The 23,973-nt window shown below is 40.0% G+C and overlaps 2 protein-coding genes across 12 annotated transcripts in view; one reads left to right on the top strand and one right to left on the bottom strand.

The window, feature by feature from the left end:
• Nucleotides 1-23,973, top strand: part of mmp15b (matrix metallopeptidase 15b) — an 84,076-nt gene that overhangs the window by 27,988 nt on the left and 32,115 nt on the right. The window contains exon 1 of one of the 3 annotated variants that reach the window (XM_079664855.1): nt 12,164-12,298. The exons of the other annotated variants lie outside the window; for them this stretch is intronic. Within the exon in view, the coding sequence (XP_079520981.1) occupies nt 12,176-12,298 (123 nt within the window). The 5' untranslated portion in view covers nt 12,164-12,175. Of the gene's footprint in view, nt 1-12,163; nt 12,299-23,973 lie in introns of those variants that run through there. 3 annotated transcript variants of the gene reach the window in all.
• LOC307029152 (adhesion G-protein coupled receptor G5-like) overlaps nt 1-23,973 on the bottom strand; it is a 40,456-nt gene that overhangs the window by 5,455 nt on the left and 11,028 nt on the right. For 2 of the 9 annotated variants that reach the window (XM_079664849.1, XM_079664847.1), the window contains exons 2-13: nt 11,218-11,329; nt 10,761-10,915; nt 9,455-9,564; nt 8,960-9,028; nt 7,633-8,433; nt 7,313-7,454; nt 6,646-6,768; nt 2,058-2,177; nt 1,905-1,950; nt 1,659-1,753; nt 1,397-1,515; nt 47-315 (exon numbers count right to left, since the gene is read on the bottom strand). In XM_079664849.1, coding sequence (XP_079520975.1) covers nt 47-315; nt 1,397-1,515; nt 1,659-1,753; nt 1,905-1,950; nt 2,058-2,177; nt 6,646-6,768; nt 7,313-7,454; nt 7,633-8,433; nt 8,960-8,967 — 1,723 coding nt within the window. In that variant the 5' untranslated portion in view covers nt 8,968-9,028; nt 9,455-9,564; nt 10,761-10,915; nt 11,218-11,329. Of the gene's footprint in view, nt 1-46; nt 316-1,396; nt 1,516-1,658; nt 1,754-1,904; nt 1,951-2,057; nt 2,178-6,645; nt 6,769-7,312; nt 7,455-7,632; nt 8,434-8,959; nt 9,029-9,454; nt 9,565-10,760; nt 10,916-11,217; nt 11,355-23,973 lie in introns of those variants that run through there. The other 7 variants (XM_079664851.1, XM_079664850.1, XM_079664852.1 and 4 more) reach the window with 7 other exon arrangements.

The raw sequence follows: 23,973 nt of genomic DNA on the forward strand, positions 1-23,973 counted from the left end.
CAGAAGTTGCCACCTGTTGATACCTGGCCTTTGCGACTCTACTCACCCCATCCCACCAAGCTGAGCTTGAGCAAGTATTTCCGGATATAAATGTTGAAGACTCTGACTAAGAGAAGGTAGAGGTGTAAGCCCTCCATGGCCATCCAGCTGAAAGTGGCCAGCAGGGAGTAGTGAAGAGAGACGGCCATATAGAAGCAGAGCCCGATGGAGGACGATGCTGCCACCGTCTGGCTGGGGAGGAAGTGCAGGTTGAGGAGGATCAGGGCAATGGCCAGGTTGATGTGGACCTTCATAGAGATATCTGCTCGGACTTTTCTGGAGGAGAATTGTTCTGTGGTAAGTGTTAAATTTTTATTTTGTTAAAGGATTTCATGACATATATGGGAAGAAAAGGGACAAAATATGATAAAAAAGGAGTGAGAAAAGAACATTGCATTTAAAAGTAAGTAACAAATAAGGCTCAAATTTACAAATTAAAGGGCCCATGTCTTGGCCATTTCTACTGATCATAATTTCATTGTTGAGGTATACTAGAATAGATTTACATTGTTCATTGTTCCAAACTCACATTGGTTTCTCATACAGCATCTCTGTATAGTATGTGTATTCACTCTCTGTATACACGCCTTGTTGGAGCTCCTGCCCCCCCCCCCCCCTCCCTATGAGCCCACTGTGCTCTGATTGGTCAGCTCGCCCAATCTGTTCTGATGACTCTACCACCATTACGGCGGAACATCATGACACCAGTAATGACAAATAGATGAGAATGCAGCGTGGCGTCTTGGTGCCGTGTTGGCGGGACGTTGCGGGGATCGCTGCTCCGCCCTTTGAGGCTCGAGGAGCTGACAGTGTGAGGTGGATTACTGGTGTCGTTTCCTGGTTGCTGCATGGGGTCTGAGCACTGCGGCTGAGAAAATATAAGGCTGAGTGAGTGTGTGTGTGTGTGTGTGTGTGTGTGCGGAGCTACGCAGACCAATTGGTCCATTTGGACTCAGTGACGTCAACCTGCCTCGCAAGAAAAAAATGGAAAAAGAAAAATCTCCAACGAGGCGTTTTGGGGTATTATAGACACGTCTTTTCTGTGTTAGAGTTTTACTCGCTACAGGGTGTACTTTGAGGGTTTGTGACTTTGCAGAGCGTTTACATGCAGAAAAAGCTACATAACACACAAGGGGACGGGTAATAACCAGAAATGCATATGATTGGACCTTTAAGAAACAACAGCAAGAAGTTGTCATACTAGGGAGGAAAAAGGGAGCTCAGGAGCAGAATAAATGATGGAAGCAAAGACAGAAGCATGCTGCTGGATCTGAGCGTTATGTTAGATGGTGGACTGAAGGTAAAGAGGGATGAAAGACAAATATCATCAACATGGGAAGACATTTCTTTTTTGTACCTTTTTGTGATGAAGAGCAGAACAGTGATGATCAGGGCAAACAGAGAAAGACTACAACCAATCAGAGTGATGTATGTCAGAATCTGCAGGTCGTTTTGAGAGAGGGAGTCAGAAGATACCTGAGGAGAAAGGACAACAGTAAAAACATTGTTACTGATTAAACGAGACCCTACCCTAAACCAACATATCATGTATGTCGACTATCCACTATATTTACATACAGTACACTGCTTTCTTTGCATGATGACAAGGACAAGCCTACCATGAGCACGCCAAAGTATGTGAGGTGGTCACAGGAGCAGATGATGTTTCTCTGACCAGGCTCCCACAGGGTCAGACAGCCATCAGTGCTAAAGTCTGCAAGGTCAAACAAACATAGACAGACAGATCCATTATATGAGAGATCCTGACACATGGGAATTAAAACCCACTTTGTTGGTCATGTGTAAACTTTTCATATTCATTATAAAAAATAAATAAAACACTTGTCTTTGTTTTTCACACTCACCTTTTGTGAAAACATTTAAGAACACACAGCTGGGCTTTTGCGTATCCTGTGACACAACACAAGAAAAAGTTTACACTATTGTTCGTTTGTGTGTGTGTTCCTATCTACTTAACTAACTTAAGTAAAATATTTGAGGAGAGAAGTTGTAGTTACATTCACACTAACAGCCAATGTGATGTTGACACGCTCCTGAAGTCCTGAGATATTCTTTCCCCGCACACTCAGGCCAACCAATCTGCTCTCATGTAATTCAGCCGAGGCTTCGCGTATGGTCTACACAGCATGAAATAAGGTATTAGTTTAACAGTTTAGACAAGTAAAGTGACATCACTTTCCTGAAGTTCCTTTACTGTGTTTAAAGTAAAAGTCACACTGCTTCATCAGTTTGGGTGTGCCCACTCTTCTTCATACAACTATATTTAACTAACAATTAGGTTGCGAGCACCGACATCAGGTTGTCAAAGAACCCATTGAAATCATAAAAGGATAATTAGTATATAGTATTTCTTCTGGCAAAGGAATCACAGATTTGAGGGCTGAAACATTTTCTCAAACACAAATTGTTTTTGTTGCCAAAAACATAAATCATTGGCATGGCAAAATGACCCAACCTAGAATGCGGCCCCATTATTTCCAAATGTCCTACATGTATGAAATTTGCTGGGTATACGTAACTCACGGAAAAGACAAAAACAGAGAAAAAACGTAAAACCAACAGGAAGTCGGCCATTCTACATTTTATTGCGTTTTTTAATCAACATACCGCTCCCTACTGCTAAGAGGAAATAAGGAGATTTGTACTTTTACTTTCTCGTCCTCCCATACTTTTCTAAACTCTCTTAAAAGTTTTGCGAAAAACGCCTCAAGACATGGGGGAAGCTCTATAGATAAACTCTTGCATCTGCATCCTTCACCATGAGCAAAGAAAGTCCCGGATTGAAGACATCTACAAGCACATTTTTAACTAGAGAATGCAATTCCTGAAGAAATTGCTAGTGGGAATGCTTTATGCTGAAAATCTGACGCTAAACTGCTATGCTGAAATGTAATGTGTAAGAAGAAAGTGAAGAATTTAGATTGAAATGATACATGAACACTGGGGGCTTGAATGTGTGATGAGAGAAGAAAAGAAAGTAAAAAGGCTAGGAAAAGCAGCAGCATATTTGAACTGCAAACTTTTGAACTAAATAGATGATGAATGATCTGTCGCCATGCCAACGGCATTTGATGACACCCCATAATATGCTTAGATGCGTTGAAGGCTGCATCGTTACCAAACCTGTGGAGTTTTGGGCCATTTGGAGCATTTTCACTGAAGTTATGAGAAAACCGTGTTTCATGGCGGGCATTGTGTTGCCATGGCAACGGAATGTCCCGTAGATGTCTTCACGGCTGGACTGTTAGCACACATGTGAAGTTTGAGCACTTTTTGAACATTTTCATAGGAGTTATAGCGACATCGTGTTTTATGGCGAGGGATGCGTTTCCATGGAAACGGCATATGGTGAGATCTCAGATTTGGCGTAGAGCTGTTGAGGCATGGACCAGTGATATACAAGTGAAGATTGGGGGACAATTGGACCGTGTCCATTGGACTTACAGCAACATCGTGTTTCATGGCGAGTGGTCTGTCGCCATGGCAACGGCATTTAATGACACCCCATAATACGCTTAGATGCGTTGATGGCTGCATCGTTACCAAACCTGTGAAGTTTTGGGCCGTTTGGAGCATTTTCACTGAAGTTATGAGAAAACCGTGTTTCATGGCGAGCATTGTGTTGCCATGGCAACGGCATATGAAGAAATCTCAAAACTGTCCCGTAGATGTCTTCACGGCTGGACTTTAGCACACATGTGAAGTTTGAGCACTTTTTGAACATTTTCATAGGAGTTAATGTATAGCGACATCGTCTTTTATGGCGAGGGATGTTTCCATGGAAACGGCAGATGATGACACCCCATAATTGACGTAGAGCTGTTGAGGGCAGGACCATTAACCATTATCTGAAGTCTGCTGCTCTGAGCATGTCAGTTGGAGCTATGACATCATCGTGTTCCATGACACAGGTGTTTATATTTGAGCTAACGAAGTGTGCAGAGATCAAATGTTTCCATTGTTCTGAATGATAGATAAACCTATTACATGTGAACGTTTTGTTGAAGAACCGTAACAGATATGATGAAATTTCAAAGCGTGAAGCATCTCAAGGACCTTGAGTATCTGAAGTGTGCTTTTTGTGTACTTTCGGGTCAATAATGTGGCCTTTTTGGCAGATTAACTAAAGGTGTGCGGCTGCTGCTGTGAGGAAATATCAGCCTGAAATTACAATGGGCTTTAATGGAGGCATGTTGAAAGTTTTTGTCACTTCATGCCCTCAAGAGGCATTTTGTTTAATTATTTTTTGCTTTATTATTTGTCATTTTTTAAGCTACGAGATGTTTTCCTACGTTTGTGATGAAAAAGTATGTCTCAGGAATGTAGGGTTTGGGAATTATGGCAGTTTAAAAAAAATATATGAAGGCAAATTTCAAGATTTCCTACACTCTAGCTGTGACATCACGCACTCTAGTAAATGTTCAAATCTGAAGAAGGCCTCTGTACCAAGGTCTGAACAATGTTCAATATCTCTCAAATTAAGAATCAGATTTAAAAGTTGTCTTACACGAATAATGTCAGAAAGATGTGTAGCATTTTAAAGTTGGAATGAGGTTTCTGAGTGAAAGTATGAATGAACAGTTAGCAGTTGAAGTCGCATGAAGATTTGTTGAAGTCTGAAGAATTTCTCCATTGACTTCAATGGTTAAAAATGTGATGAATTATGGGATGTATCTCTGGAATTATGAAAGTTATGAATGATAAAAGTAATAGCAATCGATTCCTGACCGAGCTGAACGTTTTGATGTTTGAACTGAGTTTCTGCGATGTTCAATGCGGGAGGAGAAGACCGGCAAAATAACGGGTGGAATAATAAGAATAAAGAATTCCGTGCGTATAAGAACAGATAGTGGGAATGCTGTTTTCCCACTAAATGATAGTCATAGTACAACCTAGTCTCAACATTGAGTTATTGTTGCTCTACTTTGGCTTACAGCTATCAGCAGGTTAATGGATCATCTTCATACAGTATTTGGTCAGCTTAATTTCATGACCTTCCAATTGCTAGACTGCAAAGCTTGTACGCTTCAGTGGAACTCTTTTCACAAGGTGATAAATATTCGTCCATGAAACAGGCAGGATATTTAGACACACAAAACTTGGCACACGGATTAACAATGTTAAACGTAGGTAACTGATATGGTTATTGTGTTTGGGTGGCTCAATAGCCCCCCCTTTTAAACTGGAACAACAAAGCCCTCACTGTTATTTTTGACAGGCAGGTAAAGTAATATAGATAGACAAAATATTCCACAAGTAATGTCTACTCAATTGGTCCAGTTTCCAACGGTCAGGGCAAAAACACTACTACGTCAACCTACGTCCCACAATTATCACGACACACGTGGGGGGGGGATAGGACCCATTCAATTCTGCTTTCAGCCATAATGTTTTGCATGTTACAGCAGGTGGCAATGGTGAAAAGCAAAAGAGCAACAACTCTGTTTCAGTTGTACCATAACATTTGAGGATATTGTATGTTGTCAGAAACGAACATCACTTCCTCTTTGTGAAGCATTTCTGTTGTTGAGCATTTGTAACAAAAAAGCTGACCGTGGGAGACTTTTTGGGGGTTGGAAAAAAAAAGAAGAAGAATAAACACATCTAGAGTTTATGGGAAGAATAATTACAATAGTTTTCCTTTTTATTTACAAAATTAGCTGTTCTTGTTGTTTGTGTAAGCTATATAATCTAAATGTAATAACATAGGAACAGGAATATAAAAAAAGTTAAGATCAAAGGGTGAATGTGGTTTGTAGTACACTAGCTCTACTAGCTGAGAACTGTTTGATACAAATAAATGAAAGAAACCAAACCATACTGGTCATATTATTGGTCATATTGTTATACTTAAATTAACTTTTAACATATGAAGCAATGTGGCTGGTTATGACAGACCAAGTTAGCATTCTGTACCTCCTGATCCAAGGTAGATTTTTTGTTGATCTGCTTTAATTTAGATTGTGTGACAATTGACTTTGAGCTGCACCTTGTGTCTGTCATGTGCTATATAAATAAAGCTTTATTATTATCAGCATTTTCAAAAGTTTGAGTTGGTGGTCAGTTGTAGAAGAAACTATGTGGCCATTCCAAAATCTAAGAATTGGAAAATATTAGGGCATTTAGTTTGGAAAATGACCACGTACCAGCAACACATGCAGATTTTCAAAATCTCATAGTGTTACTATTTTAATCTACTGCGCTCAAACCTTAGTCACTCCTGTGAACCACACCCAATCCACTTCCTAAATCATGCAGCAGGTTTAGGGAAGCTCTTACTGGCAACACAATCAATGTTATTTATTTCCAAGGAATGTAACATGACACCACTAAAATGTTACTGACAAAAGAACTTGCAAAAAGAAAAACATGAATTCTTTAGGTTTATGGTTTGAACTGGGAGTTTAAAATGTGATTTAAAGTGTAGTTCTACTTAGCAATACTTTTTTTAAACCTTAAAGGGGCTTAAACATGCTAAACTTTAATACAACATTTAAATACAATGCAAAGTGACTAATATAAAATTGGACCATAGATATTCAGATTGTTTATTACAAGATTTTACATAAAAGTAATGTCTCTCACCCAGTTTGCGTCAGGCCAGGTAAGCATGCAGAACACAATGGTGTTTTCTGATCCAGCATCCAGCTCTCTCGGCAGTTGAACGCTCACTTTGTCACTATCGCTGTAAGAATTGTCTGACCTTACCTATATCAGAGGCACAGAGTGAAGAACGGAAACCTTACATTTTAAATACCTGTAACATAATAATAGAACTCTGACATTTGCATCGAAGAGTAGTTTCACAGAATGGTCGACTACCCAACTATCAGGAGCAGCTGTCGTGAATTGAGGGTTTTATAATTAGATGTGTCCAGGGATATTAAGACTTAGAGTAGGTCCTTAGTTAAATTAAATAAGAAGTATTCAAGAAGAAAAAGGGTCCATTCAACCATGCTAGCAGCTCATTTGAGTTTGTACTTAAGCATGTCAGAGCATTGAGCAAAATGCTAATGTTGGCATAATGTGATTGTTGAAGTTGGTTTTCAAATGATTATATGTTTGTGTTTAGTTTTCATCTAACCATGCTAACATTTGCTAATCATGACTTATGATGGGAGTAAAGGTGCTGGTAGAAAAGTCAGGGATCACAAAAGTGATAACAGTTGGATCAAGGGAACATGGATGTGCCTTCAACATTTCTCCATTCATTTCAGACATTGCTATGCCATACCCTAATACTATTACTTACCTTTTTATCACTTGCATGAATTGAAAGGCCTTTGAAGGGGACATTTGGTTTGTACAGGAAGGCCACCGAATTGTTGAAAGACAGTGATATAGACTCATTCACCTCTGTTTCCTCCAGAAGCCGTTCAAGGCTCTCAATGGCTCTTGTTGAAATTAAAGGAAAAACTATTTTAAATAGCATTCTGATTTTACAACCGTTTTCCTTAAATCATATCTGGTGAACTATTAGTTTTGTACATATCACTCTACTCAGATGCAAACACAAATATAACCCCTCAACAAATATAAAATGTTTTCTTATAAATAGGTTGAGATGGTTACTCGATAGGGTTGCAGTGGTGTCTGTGTTCCATAATTCCTTCCACGGTTTCTGGATAACCTGTAGAGTAAAACAAGGATTTATTGAAATATAATATATTCTCAAGAAATGTATTTAAAATAAAATAAATATTTGAGATCTTACTTTTTATCTTTTTTTTGGAAGTGTTGCGTTTATGATACAGAAGTGAACCTACATTGTAACCCTCATCTGAACATTTATTGGAACCTTTATTGGAACCCTTATTGGAACCTTTCTTGGAACCCTTATTGGAACCTTTCTTGGAACCCTTATTGGAACCCTCATCTGAACCTTTATTGGAACCCTTATTGGAACCTTTCTTGGAACCCTCATCTGAAGCTTTATTGGAACCCTCATCTGAACCTTTACTGGATCCCTCATCGGAACCTTTATTGGAACCCTCATCTGAAGCTTTATTGGAACCCTCATCTGAACCTTTACTGGATCCCTCATCTGAAGCTTTATTGGAACCCTTATTGGAACCTTTATTGGAACCCTCATCTGAACCTTTATTGGAACCCTCATCTGAACCCTCATCTGAACCTTTATTGGAGCCCTCATCTGAACCCTTATTGGAACACTCATCTGAACCTTTATTGGAACCCTCATCTGAACCTTTATTGGAACCCTCATCTGAACCTTTATTGGAACCCTCATCTGAACCCTCATCTGAACCTTTATTGGAACCCTCATCTGAACCTTTATTGGAACCCTCATCTGAGCCTTTATTGGAACCATATAGCAAAGACAAGACCAGCCAACAGAGGAACCGACTCTTCATTCTGTGAAAGGAAGAGGATTCATTTAGAACAACAACCTTTTCAAAAACACACATCATAAATGAACGACAAATGAATAGTCATTCAGTAGAATAGTCCCCCACACTCACACAATTTAAGACTAAGACACCACTGTATAGTAATTATGCCAAAGCGCAATAACATTACAAACAAGACTACGGCAAATACTGTTGTGCAATAACACGTACGTGCAATTTGTAAGTCAGTAAAATGTACTTTGAGTGCAACTTGACCATTTTAGTAATTTTTAAAATTGCCTTTTTATTTGATCTTGATTGATGTTGATATTTTTTTGTCTCTATCTTCGCTTTTGCTGTAACAATTAAAATGTCCCCTCTGTAGGACGGATAAAGGTATTCTGATTCTGACTAAATATTGACCTCTGTGATTTCCTTTACTTGAGCCTTACAAAGGCAAAGAGGGAAGTTCCAAAAATCATTAAGACTTTTATCAGTTCGAAAAGCTAAATGTTATGGTTCTGAATTAAGAGTATCAAAACAAAGCCTACCTTTTCATGTTGCTGGATCAGTGTAGAAACGGTTTTGCCGTAAGGATATTCAGAGTACAGCTGATGTGACTACAGGACAAAAGCAAGTGAGGAAAGCTAAATGTTGGGGCTTTATGGGAAGTAAATCAACAAAAAAAACATAACAACATGTAAATGGTATTCTATGTTAAAGAGGAAGCAGCCACAAACCAATGCAAAAAATACCTATTGTGTCACTTACTTCTGTTACCTCCAAATATGGGCTTACATTAAATAATTTAGGGAAGATAGTACTTAGCATTGAACACTTGTCTTGCATTCTCTATTAGGCCCTAACTCACAGTTTTGATTAGAAGCTGGTTTATCCTAAACAGTACAACATTGGTCAATATGCAACACGTCACTTGGTTTATGGCTGCACGTCACAACTACCACCAACAGAGGGGAGTAGAGCGTTTAAAGAAAAATCTAGTGAGACAAGCTGTTTAAAGTGAAAAGCAAGCGATCCATCCTTACATTATTTTTTTACAGGGTGTTAACTCTGCCTTTGTCAGACCACTACGTTTCCAGCCCTAATTTTCTTGCTTTGGTAAGCCACCATAAGCACCAAGGCTGCTAGAAGAAGCCTGTGGAAATGTTTACAAGAAGTAGAAGTTGCACAGTTAAAAAAGAAACAAATTGTAGCCTTTGTTGTTGGTAGCTGAGGAAAACATAAAGCGATCTAACAGTGCGTCAACATTAATACCACTATGAAACACAAGAGGGAAAAGTTACCTTTTTCTGCGTTAATTACATATATTTGACGCATAACATCAACATACTAAAGGCTGTAGAAGAGATATGAGTGTCATTCCTAATTCTGTTGAGATCACTGGTGTGTGGGCAGGTGTTGACTGATGTTAGCCTCCGGGGTTAAAACCTACCTGAGACAAACATCATACAAAGAGACCATTGAAGCAGAGTGACTCACATAAAGCAGGTGCTGATCCTTATGAGTAACTGGAAAACCCTAAGTGATAAAACATCCCTTTTATTTGTAAGTACATTTGCCTTTTTAGTTGTCAGCAAAAGTCACACAAATTATACAATGGGGATTTCCAAGAAGTCAAATTATTACCACTATTTTGTTTGGATTGCTTGAAAATGTCACGTGTTGTTTCCATTTGTCAAAAGTAAAACGGATAACAATTGCTGAGTAACATTTCAATGTATTAAATGAACTGAAGCTCAAAAAAAGAGGCTTACCAACAACCTTTGTGTATGTTCAGTAAACTGTGACACCTCTTGTGTTGACCTCAGGCCAACATTTATTTAGCCTTTTAGACATATTTCCCTGCAATATCAAGCAGGGGTAATTGCATAGTGAATTGCAAAAGGCAAGACAGTATTGACAAATGCAAACAGGTACCGATTCAAGTTGTTCTTTTTTAATTATATGTGAGACTTAACAAAACAACTTTGTTTAGCATCTACGCATATCTTACTATTAACCTTATGTCTTTATTTACTTTTCATACTCATTTTGGCCACAAGAGGCTGCAATGCACTACTAAGCAATGTATCCATGTGTTCTTAAACATATATGTAAGGCATGTAAAGTAATTATGAAACTTTAAATTATCTGTTTTCACTGATGAAAAAAAAGTCACTTTGACAAATTATCCTGTCAAAACTTATTGTATGTTGCAAAATCGTTTCAAAATTGAGTGAAACAAACAGTAACACCAAGGTCATATCAGTTAATGAATTGGGTTAATAACCCTTTTATTATGTTTATCTCTTAATGGTGACTTCAAATCTCATAGTTTATCAGTACATGTACCTGTTACATTCAGTATTTGTACGTGTGTGACACACATTGGGGGGAGGGTCATGGTTGCTGGCGTCCGTCTCGGGCTCTTCCTCCGCTCCCTGTCCCACTTCCACCTCCATCCGTCCGGTTGTGAAGCATTGTGGTCAGCTCCATCAAGTCAGCCACTGGAAAATAGGACAAAGCCGGAAATGATTTGCCTTCAAAATAAGAGACAACTAAAATATCAGATCTGGCAGGAAACTTTAATAGTTAATAAAAACAAATATTATTCCTGAGTCACTATGCTACTTGTTACGTGAGCTCCCTCAAACATTTGCATTTGTTTAACTGTTAAAAGGCCAATATAATTGAGAAGGAAACACGTCACATTCTGCATGGAGAAAATAACTTTCTTTATTATACAGTATTCCCTTTTTCTTCTGCTTTCAAAACCGTCAGAGACGAAAGAATGATTCAGACTGCGTACCTTTTATTTTGGCAGCCATGACAGGGACACCTCGCTGATGTGCTGCCACGCTTGACGCTCTCATCTCCACGTTTGGTACTGAAACCCCACCAACAGAGGACCACTTTCCGTGCTGCTTCGGTAGGAACACAACAGAGCCACGGAATCAGGATAAGACTGATAGCAACTAAGTATCGGCTTCCGAGACGGTTTCCTCTGGCAAAAGGGGACAACTGGACGTAGAGGGCTCTTTTTTTTTTACAAGAGGTCGCGAGCAATAACTGCCGTTGCCGCTTACAGCTACGACACTGCTCGAGCTGCTGCTGAAGGAGTCAAGTGCGGTGAACTTTCATGTTGTCGCTGTTTCAGATTTCTAAACTTTCTCAGGGTACATTTGAATGCACCCGAATAGGCATTAACACGACATGAGTTCATTTACCCACTGTATTTGAACATGTCAGCAGTAGGCTACATTATTTACTCAAAAGCATTTCTGGGTTATGCACACTTTGCTGATAGTGGGCACTGCTGGAGACATTGTTGCTCTTTTGAAGTGCACTTTCAAGGTTACTAACAGGGCAGCGACTTTGATGTTAATTAAATGAGTCGGGCGCTCTAGTGGGTAACTCCCGCTAGAGATAACAGAGCACAGTAGTCAAAGAAAGGTGAGACTGACTGTTAACGCTGTTAAAACAACTTAAAGGAGAAACCTGCATGGAGGTTCACATATGACAAGTCGACGACATTTATGGAGGGTCAGTTTGTAGTGCGGCTCTGGCTGTAAAACTGAAATGGGGCTCTTTTCCAGGATACAAGTGCACAGTTGAAGACCGTCGTATAATTCTCACTTGGGAATAGTTTACAACCATCGTATCAGGGTTTTTACCACTTAAACCAACAGTACTGTAAAAACCTTTCAAAGACACCCTAATTTATCCTCTGGGATTTAACCACTACTGATTTCCCTCGCGCCCGGACCATGGCCTCCTCCTCGCGGAACAGCTCCTTCTGGTTGCTCTGGAGACGCACCTTCCTCGCGATGGGGCTGTGCGCGCTCGTGGCGTTTGGAGCAGCGGAGGGTGACAGCGCCTTCAACTCAGAGGTAAATACACAGCAGCGTTATTAGTGACTATACTGACTGTCTAATGCTCTACGCTTAGGCTATTAACTGCGATGAAACCATGAGGCTGGTTCTTCCTCTTGCTATAAGCAGTCACTAAAGTGTTGTATACAGTCGTGCTACTATAGGCCTATTAATGTAATTTTGTTTCTTATTTAAATCCACTAATATAAACCAGTGTAACAGCTTCAGACATGAGAAAGTCATCAATAATGATGCAGGACCACCCAGTGCACACCAGCTGGTTGATGACACTTGTATTAATTATATTATTGTAACAATGCTCTAACTAAATGCATATTTTCCCGTAAAGTGCACTTGGTGAGGAAAACATATTGATTGGCAGGTGTGCAGTCTTTTTTGTTGTTGCATTCATCTACATCACAAGGCTTTCACAAATCTGTCTGTAAGGGACATTCACATCTATAATATCCACCTCTTTAATGGAACATGTTTTAGGTAAGGTGATTTTTTTTTTCTAGGCATCCCCATCACACCATTCTCAAAAACAATTATTTGGACCCCCCTTTCATATTTGCTGTACTAGAAAAAACACATGCTATAGCAAAACTGATCACCACCTTAGTAGCCATTGTAAAGGTAAGTACTTAGAATATTACCTTGCACCTCTTAACCATAAGGAACACATGTTTTAGCATTATTTAGGCGCGTAATTAGACGCCAAGGTGTGCCATAGTAACAAGTTTGAACTTGAACCAGCACTTCTTGACATTTTTCTTTCACCAGTCCAGCTATTATCTAGAACACTTGACTGTTTCAGAGTATTGAAAGGTGATTAATGGTGGAGCTTTTGCTTGTTGTTTGCCAAAGAGAGACAGACAGACACCGACATACGGAGAAACCACCCGGTCATTAGAGGTGACCATGCATTTCCAAACTCATTGACCAGGGGGGTCTGCTTGTTAGCCAGGTTACAACATACAGTTTGTGTGTGTATGTGTATATGTGTATGTGTATGTGTATGTGTATGTGTGTGTGTGTGTGTGTGTGTGTGTGTGTGTGTGTGTGTTTGTGTGTGCTAATGTGTCTCGCTGACAAGAGATGGAGGGTTTACACAATGTGTGGACTGATGAGAAATTCCTAATCGCTTGTTGCTAAATGTGTGTGTTTGTGTGTGCCAACTGAAATAGTAACAACACATGTTGACACATCTGGAATGCTCCATAGATCTCTGAAGGTAAAGTGCATCCTGAACGCAGTGCACGTCAACTTTATTAATGGCTGCTGTTCAGGGGCGGACTGGGACTACAAATCAGCCCGGGACTCTCGACTGGCCCACTTCGGTACCGCCGGCCCACCGCGGTACCGCAAGTAAATACCGCTAGTAAATTGTAGACGGGGGTGCTAGTGACTTACCGCAGAGGTAGACATTAAGGGTAAAATGCCACTGGCCCTCTGGGCCGGTGGCACTTGTATTATCACTGGCCCCACCATTGTAACCACTGGCCCGGAGCATTCGTCCAAAAAAAAATCGACTAATAATGAAGAAAATGTACACATTTGTTGCAATAGTAATTTATGCACTAACTACATTACTACTTGAATCATAATTTCTTCCTTATTTTCCTCAATTGTTCATATTTGGTTTATTAAAATAATGATATTGTGGTCATTGTTAAAAAATGTCTGCTATTATTATGAGTATTATTATTTGTATAAAGCGCTTTCTGCCTTCCTGTGATTAGGAGTTAGACATGTAATGGCTATGTAATTGATTTGATTAGAACCTTCATTATCCTAAACTGCTGGGACATTTCCCTAAAGCCAATACCTTTATATTGTCTACTCTTCACTTACTTGTCAGCATAGGTCGGCATCAGTGTCGGCTGGTGGAAAATATTTTTGGTGGGGCTGTTGATATAGTGAGTAAAGAAAATTGGGGGGGATAAATGACCCCTTAAATTGGGACTTCTGGTGATGTAATGGCCCCATAAAATCGTGGTTCTAGGGCCAGGAACAACCAGGCTGAGTCGGGCTGAGTATGCTAAACTAGAGAGAGAATCGCTGTCAAGGGGGCTACAACTACAACAAGATGAACATATTTGACCGTGATTTAATTGTAATACACGTTTCAAAATGATGCCGAAGTAACAACATACTGATACCGGATAGTAAAAACCATGAATTAAGGCTTTGACAAGTCTGCAGACAGACGGCAGGTGAAAAACCTTTTAAAATGCGTGTTTTCTAATGGAGATTTGGCTAAGCTAACGTTGTAAATGCTCCGACCGTCCACACTCACAACAACGGCCTATACAGACATAAATAAACCAGCGACTGTATTCGCCATGACACAGACAGTATGTGGTTTGTACTTGTTTAACTTTTGTCTAGTTTCTCAACAGATATAAAGAGCTGTGAGCTCTGAGTGCTAAGAGCTAACGGCTGTGTTGTTTTTCTGGGGAGCTCATTGAAGATGACGTCAGGGCTCCGCCTACACTGCGTTACTATAGATACTACCCCAGTTCCTCACGAGTCTAAAAAACAACTCACGTCAACGCACGTAAGCAACGTGGGCGCCAACGTGAGCGCCCTCGTGACCAAAATATTTGACGGCGCTGATTGGCTGAAATTATGTTTCGGCGACACAGTTTACTATTGAGACTTTTGCAACGTGCTGGTTGCTGCTATTTGGCTCGGGGGCAGCTTAATGATAAACTAATGCCAAGGGCAAGGCCAGGCAGGAAACATGTGACTTATCATTAACTTTAGACATCGTAACACCATTTTAAACAAGATTTTATTGTAGATTATACATTTTACTGATACCAATTGTATGATATTTACCTTGTTCAATAAAAAAAAAAAAAAAAAAATATATATATTTTTGAAATGGTTTTTTTAAATATTTTTTTTTGTATGTGGGAAGAGGTGGGGCGGCGCCCCTAGCGCCCCTATGGGCCGGCCGCCACTGGTTGGCATTGATGTACAGAGCCGACAGAAGACCTTGTTTATATTGGCATCATATTGAGAGGTGCAGTGACGCGTCCTAAAAACAGGAAGTAAGCTGCTGGTTCCCTCGACAAAAAGCAATGGGATTTCTCCACAGGGTTTTGGAAAATAGCTGGAAATAAGGTCTGTGGAAAAAAAACCTGTTTGATAAATGCACGTTTTTTTCAGCCGGATAATATCCACATGTCTACCCTACTTTTATAATTTTCGAATCATAAATCTAATCGATAGATTATTAAAAGGGTTTTAGGACGCGTCACTGCACCACTAGAAGCCAACTCCATCGATCAAGCTGGCCGAAACTTTCTCTCCCTCTTCTTCTCATGTCACTCTCCTTTAACTCCTCCGGTTACTTTCTTTTATTTGATGACTGTTTTTTGCCCGGCGCTTGGCCGGTTACCGCTTGTATTCAAAATATTTTGGCGAATGGTTAGGTGGCGCAATATTCTGTAGTGAAGGAGCGCGCTCGCGGGAGCCTGCTCGCGCTGTGCTCCGCAGCAAAACAGCTGTTTGCTTTTCACCCAACAACGACAACCGACTCACAAAACGCTATGTTGTAGCGTTGATATACGAAACAATTTAACGAAATTGCTAGTCAAAATACCAATACCACAGGACCATCTTTTTTAAAGCGATATTTTTAGTGGCCCGAGCGGGCAAAGTACGTGCTGGCCCGGGGTGTCTAAATAGTGCTTCCGGGCCAGCGGGCCATTTAATGTCGAGCCCTTCCGGTTACCGGCCGGCCCACATCGTCCGACCGGCCCACTTCAGTACCGGCCCATCGGGATTCGTCCCGAACGTCCCGATGGCCAGTCCCCCCTGCTGCTGTTCCAACAAAAGTAAATTAAAGGGAGGGAATCCTCATGACACGCATTTTTAAATAATTATCATCCGATAAAACAGACCAGTCTCTGCCAGTCTTTTTTTTTTCAAATTTTATCCGATGACGTTATCAGTGATTTTAAGCTGATTAATTATCGAAATAACATCAACCCTGTGGGCGGCGCCATTTTGACGAGTCACATGACTTATTTTACCGGAAGTGACGTGAACTATGCGTTTAGTGTCGAGGACAAATTGACGTATTTGCTTTGTTCATGTTGTTTACTCTAGTTACTCTCACAATTCTATTGAAATATGCCTCATTGTATCGCAAAACCTTGCCACAATTCGGATAGGAACAATCCACGGAATGCTCCGTGTGCACGTGTGCTCCGTGAATGCTCCGGAATGCTTTCTTTATTTGATTGATTAACTATGGAATTTATTCAACTACATTGTACCATTATTATGTTAGGCAGGGCTGCCAACACTCACACATTGAGCTTGAGAGTCACGCAATTAACCCATATCTCACGCACTCACGCCACACTTGCCTTTCCTCACGCTAAGTTTTCGTCCAAAACAAATGTATATAAATATAAAAATAAAGTGAAGGAACGGCAAACCGAGCGGTCTACGAAATGAGACGGTCTTCTGGCTTAGTTCAGTAAAGTTGGAACGATATTGGAAGATTCCGATTTCAAGGATCAATAACTCATGAAACGTTATTCAGATACAAATGACGTCTCCTAAGTACCGTGGTAAGGTTGACAACGAACTACAATCACATTTTGATAAAAAAAAAAGCCAATACGCGCCGTCCTCCGAGCTGGGCACATTACATTGGTCTCTATCCGCAGCCGGAGAAGAAACGAGTGCTCTGCTCAGGGACCGTCTGCAAAGTGCAACTCCGAAAAAAAAGAATACACTAATATTCAACCACTATTATACAAATTATTACTACCAAACTCACCACACACATCAATAGTCTCCTGGTGTTCATACTACAGCAAGGAGTTTGGAAGAATATGCTTTCGAATAATTTTGGGGAATATTTATAATGTAAAATCTTCAATAAATATCATCTTAAATAACTTTACTATTATACAGTATATTTCTACCAAACTCACTATTTGCATTGTTGTTGTTAGCATCTGGTTAGCTTAACGGATATTAAAAGCTGTTTCTAAAACAATGAGAGGGAGAGCTCTGTCCTGTCAGACTGAGAGATAACTACAGCTCAGTGAGGTAAGGGACTCTGTTTAGATACTTTAGTCTAGTTATCTCAGTGGGTCTCATACGTTTTGGTCACCATTTATGAGAATAAATGAAAAACAGTTATGAAATACTATATGACAGTGAAACAAGAGTACAGTTTAAAAGGTGAGTGATTTGTAAAATATCCATAAAGAAAAAGAAAATCTGTTTACCATAAATTCATTTTGCTCTCAAAGTGCATCAGGTTGATGCATTTAACTTCAATATTTAAAAAAAAAAAATGTTCCCGGGGGAGCATGCCCCCAGACCTGCCTAGAGGAGATGAGGACCCCCCCCCCCACTTATAAAATAGCACTTGATTGTAAGAGTTGTGGGTACACTGTATGTGCATATTCCACTGTAGCGCCCGGTACATTAATGGGAAACCCTGTTCAATACATTTGTAACACTGTACACATGAACGTTTCTTTTTTCAGTTCACCAAAAAAAAATCTCACTCCAAGCTGAACTCAAATGTTGGCAGCCCTGTGTTAGGACTCCTAGCCTACATTGTTCTATAAAGAGTGCATTCTGTAGATATGCTTTTTGATTTCTTTTATCATGGCTATACTTAGTAAAGTTTTGGTTTTGAAAATTATCTGTCATTGTCCTTGCCATGCAATTGTAGACAGAATCCATTTGACACGCTTTAGAATTAACAACCATAAACTTCTTATTGAATATGGTCGATACACAAATACTCCTGTAAATGACAGGTTGTGCAAACATTGCCATGAGATTGAGGATGAAAATCATTTCCTCCTAGAATGTAAACGTCATTATAAAACTTTTGATAAAGTCAATTCAATCTTTAATCCAGAACTTCCTAACTAAATAAAATGTCTTTAGTTGATATGTCCATTAATAATAATAATATTAATAATAATAATAATTGTAGAGTATATAATGCTAAGAAGAAAGGGCTGTACCCGTCAAATTTACCCACCTTTCATTTATTGGTTCAACCAAAGAGGTGCATTTCACATCCTTCATGGCAACCAGTGCTGTTCTCAATACAGCTTTTTCTAACACCACAGTGTCGAATTCCCTGTGTAAACATATGCAATCCAAGTCGTCTGTGAACAGTTTATTTTCAAGCTCATGACAACATATGTTCATAAGAGGATTGTCCATGGCTACACACCGATCGCAAGTACACCATTCATGTACAGGTCTCCCTACTCGCCCCCCGAAATCAATTGCACGAGTAAAGGGATCGTCTCCAGCAAGATCACCGCGCTGTTCATCCTCATCGTCACTGTCCCTGGATTCCTGAGGGTTCTGGCCACTTGGCTCGAACCTGTATGGATGAATTCCCCCATCCAATCTCTCCACATTGCTCAAAACTTCTTCCTCGGCTGACGAGTCCGAACTCAAATACTCCGCCATGTTTTCGTCGAATGAGCTGTCGTGTTTACAAAGTGAACGCATAGATGACGTCACGACCTAGTTTATCGGATCATGTGACTACTGAAAATGGCCAAAATGGCAGCTGCCTGACGGAATATACAGGTTTTGATAAAAAAGAGCTATAAAATCATTATTTACCGGGGAATATCGCTGATTTCTTCAGGGTATGGTTTAAACATAATGTTTCACTAAAAAGTTTGTATTAACTATCTAATGACTGGACCCTTCCTTTAAGGCTTATGGATTAGAAAGACTCGCCAACCTACAAATAGGATATTCTTGAACTGAACGCCAACAACCGATATTGTTTCCACCAGTCAGTTCTTTACTGGATGGCTATGTTTATAATAACAAACTTATTACACAACATGGGTAAAATAGAGAGAACAGCAATACTTCAGGTACAGAACACTGTTGATTAGGGCCTCTCGATTATGACAAAAATCATAATCTCGATTATTTGGGTCAATAATTGATATCACGATTATTAAAAACGATCATCCATTTACTTTGAAAACATCAATTTATTGAAAAATAAATTTCAACAGTATGTTTTTAACAGTTGATTACCCCTAACTTTAAGTATAATTCAACTGAAAAAAAAAGCAATAATCGTTTTATTTCGATTATGTTGTTTTCATAATCGTTGCAAGCCAAAATCGTAATTACGATTCAAATATGATTAATTGAGCAGCCCTACTGTTGATTGTCTTCAAGGGGCCCTATTATGCTTTTTGGGGTTTTCCCTTTACTGTATTTAGTTGTATTGTTATTTATTTTGCATGTAAATGGTCCGCAAAGGCTTATCCTTGGATTGTGAAACAGCACAATTTTGTTGTATTGCCTCAGTGGAGAAATGTAATAAGCACCTGTTGCTTTTATTCTGACAATTTACGATGATTTAAATGTGATTTAAAAGCAACATAAAGTGTTTGCATTTATATCTGAGATTTAAATCACTTTTATTCTGACAAGTATGGCAAATGACAGAAGCTTGTATTAGCTGCAATTTGCACTTGATGACTTAAAGATGTCTTGCTGTTGTCGGTTGATGGGACTGCTAATCTTCAGCCTTACCACTAATCATTTGATAGGAGAGACTCTGAATTTAGGAACTAACTGTTTGTCTGGAGCAGGGAAGGTGAATGTTTCTCTGGAGTCCAAGGGGAACATTTGTTTTCTCTCGAAACAGCTATACATGCCGTATAGTGTACTTTCTAAAATAAAGAACGGGTAAAGAAGGACTTAGATCAACATATAAAATGACACTACACGTAAAAGTGTTGTTTTGTTTGGTTCAAAGCAGCCTGTATCTGTGACACAAACCCACACTGTGTTGGATTGTGTTGAGTCTACATTACACCCAGGGGCGCCATAAGGGGGTGAACGGTTAGGACGATTCTAAGGGCCCGTGACTGAAAGGTGCCCCAAACATTTTTAGAACATTAAGAAACATTTTTTAAGTAACCTTTCATCAATCATCAACAATTAACATTAATATAAAGTTAAATTGATAATGTACTCACTGCACTTACGAATCATTTCACTTTTTTTCTGCCAAAAGTTAATTATCCAAAGCCTCTGTACACCCCTCTCTATTTACATGTAATGGTTTGGTCCTGCCTCCAAATGATGTGCGGCACCGCTCTTTCTGGCAAAGAGTGAGAGCATGTGAGGAGCAGGGATGTTAGTACTTACGTGTGTGCCATGTCTCAACCACTCACAAAGTCAGGCTTTCAAGAAAGAAAAGAAAGGAGAGAAAGACAAGAGAGAGGGACTAAAGGGTGACAGTATGTCACCCAGTTTTTCAAAAGAAAAGGCGGGTGGTCCATGGTGGAAATTAGTCTGTTAGCTAAGCTTAGTCCATTGTAAATAATAATTGTAATGTTTTGCTGACATTAAGTACTGTTAATATCTTCACAGAAAATGAAGAGATTTTTCATTTCACTCCTCTTTTAGCTGACATTTAATAAATGCAGGTACATTTTTAGCGGCTATTCATACTAAATCAGTTGTCCCTCCCCCTGGTGCCAGGACCAACAGATCCATATTCAGGCTCCGCAGCGCTGTCCCCCCATAATGCTTTGCAGTCTTGCCATGCTGTCCATTGAAAGCCAGTTGGCTAGAAGGCTGGACTTCAAGGACTTGATCAGTGACTTAGCCTGTAAGAAGGCTAGGCGCTGGACTCTTGGTGAGTTTACGGCTGAGCAACGGCTCGCAATAACTGTTGAAGGGCAAGGCTATGGTAGCGATATTGGATCACACAGAAGACGCATGATGAGAAAAAGACTGAGAACAGGTAATAGGCTCTAATTTACCACCACCATCAGGCCTTTTCACTTCCATTTCCGTTTTGTTGTCCGTTTACACTTTAATACCCGCTTATTTTGTAGTTGGTATGTATTTTATTTAATAAAAAAATCTGCTGCTTATGTTATTTTTTTTGTTATAGCATTTTATAAATGATAATATTGGTGTTAATGTTCACTTTATTTTATTTTAAGAGGTCATGTATATTTAAGTTATATTTATTTAGATTTATGAATGTTCCATTCAAAAATGTTATTAAAAAGGCATGTACACCATAAAAGATGACTATTGAGATCTATTGTCAGGAATTTTAGTCTTATATCAAATAGTGAATTCTACTGTAGAATGTTGCACGTCTGCCCAGTGTTATATGTTCACAGCTCAGTGTCAGTAAGTATTGTGCGGTTAGTATTGGACTACAAGATAGAGGCAAGCCTGTACAGGTAGAGTTATTTAAAGCATAAATGAGTGGGTTGGGTTCTGGAGGTGTGGTTACAGCAATTGTGCTTGGTTGGCGTGGCCTGGGTCTGGTGGTGGGGCCCAATGTGATATCTTTTCATGGGGCCCAAAATCCCTGGCGGCGCCCCTGACTACTATACAGTTTCTTCACATACTGAAATCTAAAATTAAATCTGATCCTCACTTGTCAGTTGTGGTTTAATCCATGTGTTGAGGAGTTGGCCCGAGACCTTTACTCCTACTCTGTCTGGACAAAAAGGATGAAGTGGGAAGGAAGAAGAATGACGGAAAAGGGAAAGATTTTGTGTGTGGCGAGCATTTTAAAAATCTTAATTCAAAAAGGGGAAATGGGCAAATTTATTTATAAAAGCCGGAAAGAGAGACCAAGATGGATATAGAAAGTTGACGATCAGTCTCAGCTGTGCAGCATGTGATGGCTGAATGTGACAGCTGTTCTGTAACACACACACACACACACACACACACACACACACACACACACACACACACACACACACACACACACACACACACACACACACACACACACACACACACACACACACACACACACACACACACACACACACACACACACACACACACACACACACACACACACACACACACACACACACACACACACACACACACACACGCTGGGCCTGGGACTCCAAGGCATCTTAGGAAATACAATGGACCCTCTTGTCTGAAGAGAAAGAACTGTGAGAGAAAACTTGCCAATAGGAGAAAGAGAGCGGATAAGCCCATAAAGAAACGTGATAAGAGAAAGCTGTAGAAAGAGTATGCAAAAGGTGTACAACAACGATATGTTAAAGCAGAGTAACAGTTGGGAAGTGGTAATCAGTGACTTATTGCTGCACATAACACCACAACTTCCTCAATCCGTATCCTCTTTGTATTCATGTAATCTGCAACGTACCGTCCCTCCACATTCCAGCCCCTTTCCCCCCCAGTGATTGGCTATCACCACTTCCACAACTCTGACATTGCTCAAGGGATGGGATGGGACAGGGGGATGATATGAGATGGGAACGGGAATCTCTGAGCATGTAATAGGGTTATGCATTGGGCATTTCTGCTCTTTGCCAAATCATGTTTTTTAAAAGGGCCGTGTCATCAGGGATTCAGACTAACTTTTCTAGCACTGGTGCTACTAACATGGGAGTGTAGTGTCTATGAGAGGAACTCTCTCTGGGAACTTTGGGATTTAGACTTTGCAGACCATTTGCGTTCACAAAAAACAATATAACACAAAACAGCAAAGGGAAAACCCCAAAAAGCATAACAGAGCCCCTTTAAGTATACATAATGCTTTTATACGAGTACAATTCTGTAGCAAATATTGTACTTTTTACTCAACTACATTTAAATGACAACTTAATAATACAAACTATAAACATCAAGAGAATATTTGTACTCCTGGTGCACGAATGCTAGAGTAAATAACTTGCAGTCTTGAGCCTTGTATCCGTTTTCCTCTCTAACTCCATGTGCGCTGCGTGAAATCTTCAAATTGAACTAATGAAATTCTCTTCCTCCTGCTATCTTTGTCTCGCTCTCAAAACTCAATTTACTTATCCGTCCTGTTGGTAAGACTTTGAGGGGTAGGAGATGGCAGCGTACCAAGCCTTAAAATAAAAGCTCTGTTAGTATCTTGGCTGACATTGGGGTGGACACACACACACACTCCAACACACACAGCTGGCAGGTTTTATAACTCCTTGTATATTGCTGGGTCTTGTTTTGGCAGGTAAGCTCAAGGACTCTTTGAAAGACCATTTAATATACGAGGCCAAGCGTACACACACACACACACACACACACACACACACACACACACACACACACACACACACACACACACACACACACACACACACACACACACACACACACACACACACACACACACACACACACACACACACACACACACACACACACACACACACACACACACACACACACACACACACACACACACACACACACACACACACACACACACACACACTCCTCCTGTTGTCTAAAACTTGCTTTGTATTCCGCCCAGCTTATGAGGGAAGGTGAGTGGCCATACTGAGACTTGACTGTTTAAGACGAATGGGTTTGAGGAGGGGGGGGGGGGGTTCAAACGCCTCCATACATCTTCCAAACAGCACTATAGCTCTTCCCTTGTCCAAACCACAACCTGCTGTAAACACAGGGAACAGAGAAAGGGTGTGTAGATACAAGATCAGATTCAGCTAACATAAAGGCATTTCCCTTTTGTATCAAGTGCTATCACTGCAGCAATGAGTACCATATGGAGATGCTGATCACAGAGGAGCAGGGGAAGGAAGCAGCTGGAAAAAGACACATGTAGGAGATTACACAGGACACTAGGTTGGCTTCTTCTTTTG

This window comes from Notothenia rossii (genome assembly GCF_949606895.1).
Source record: "Notothenia rossii genome assembly, chromosome: 2".
Classification (NCBI taxonomy): domain Eukaryota; kingdom Metazoa; phylum Chordata; class Actinopteri; order Perciformes; family Nototheniidae; genus Notothenia; species Notothenia rossii.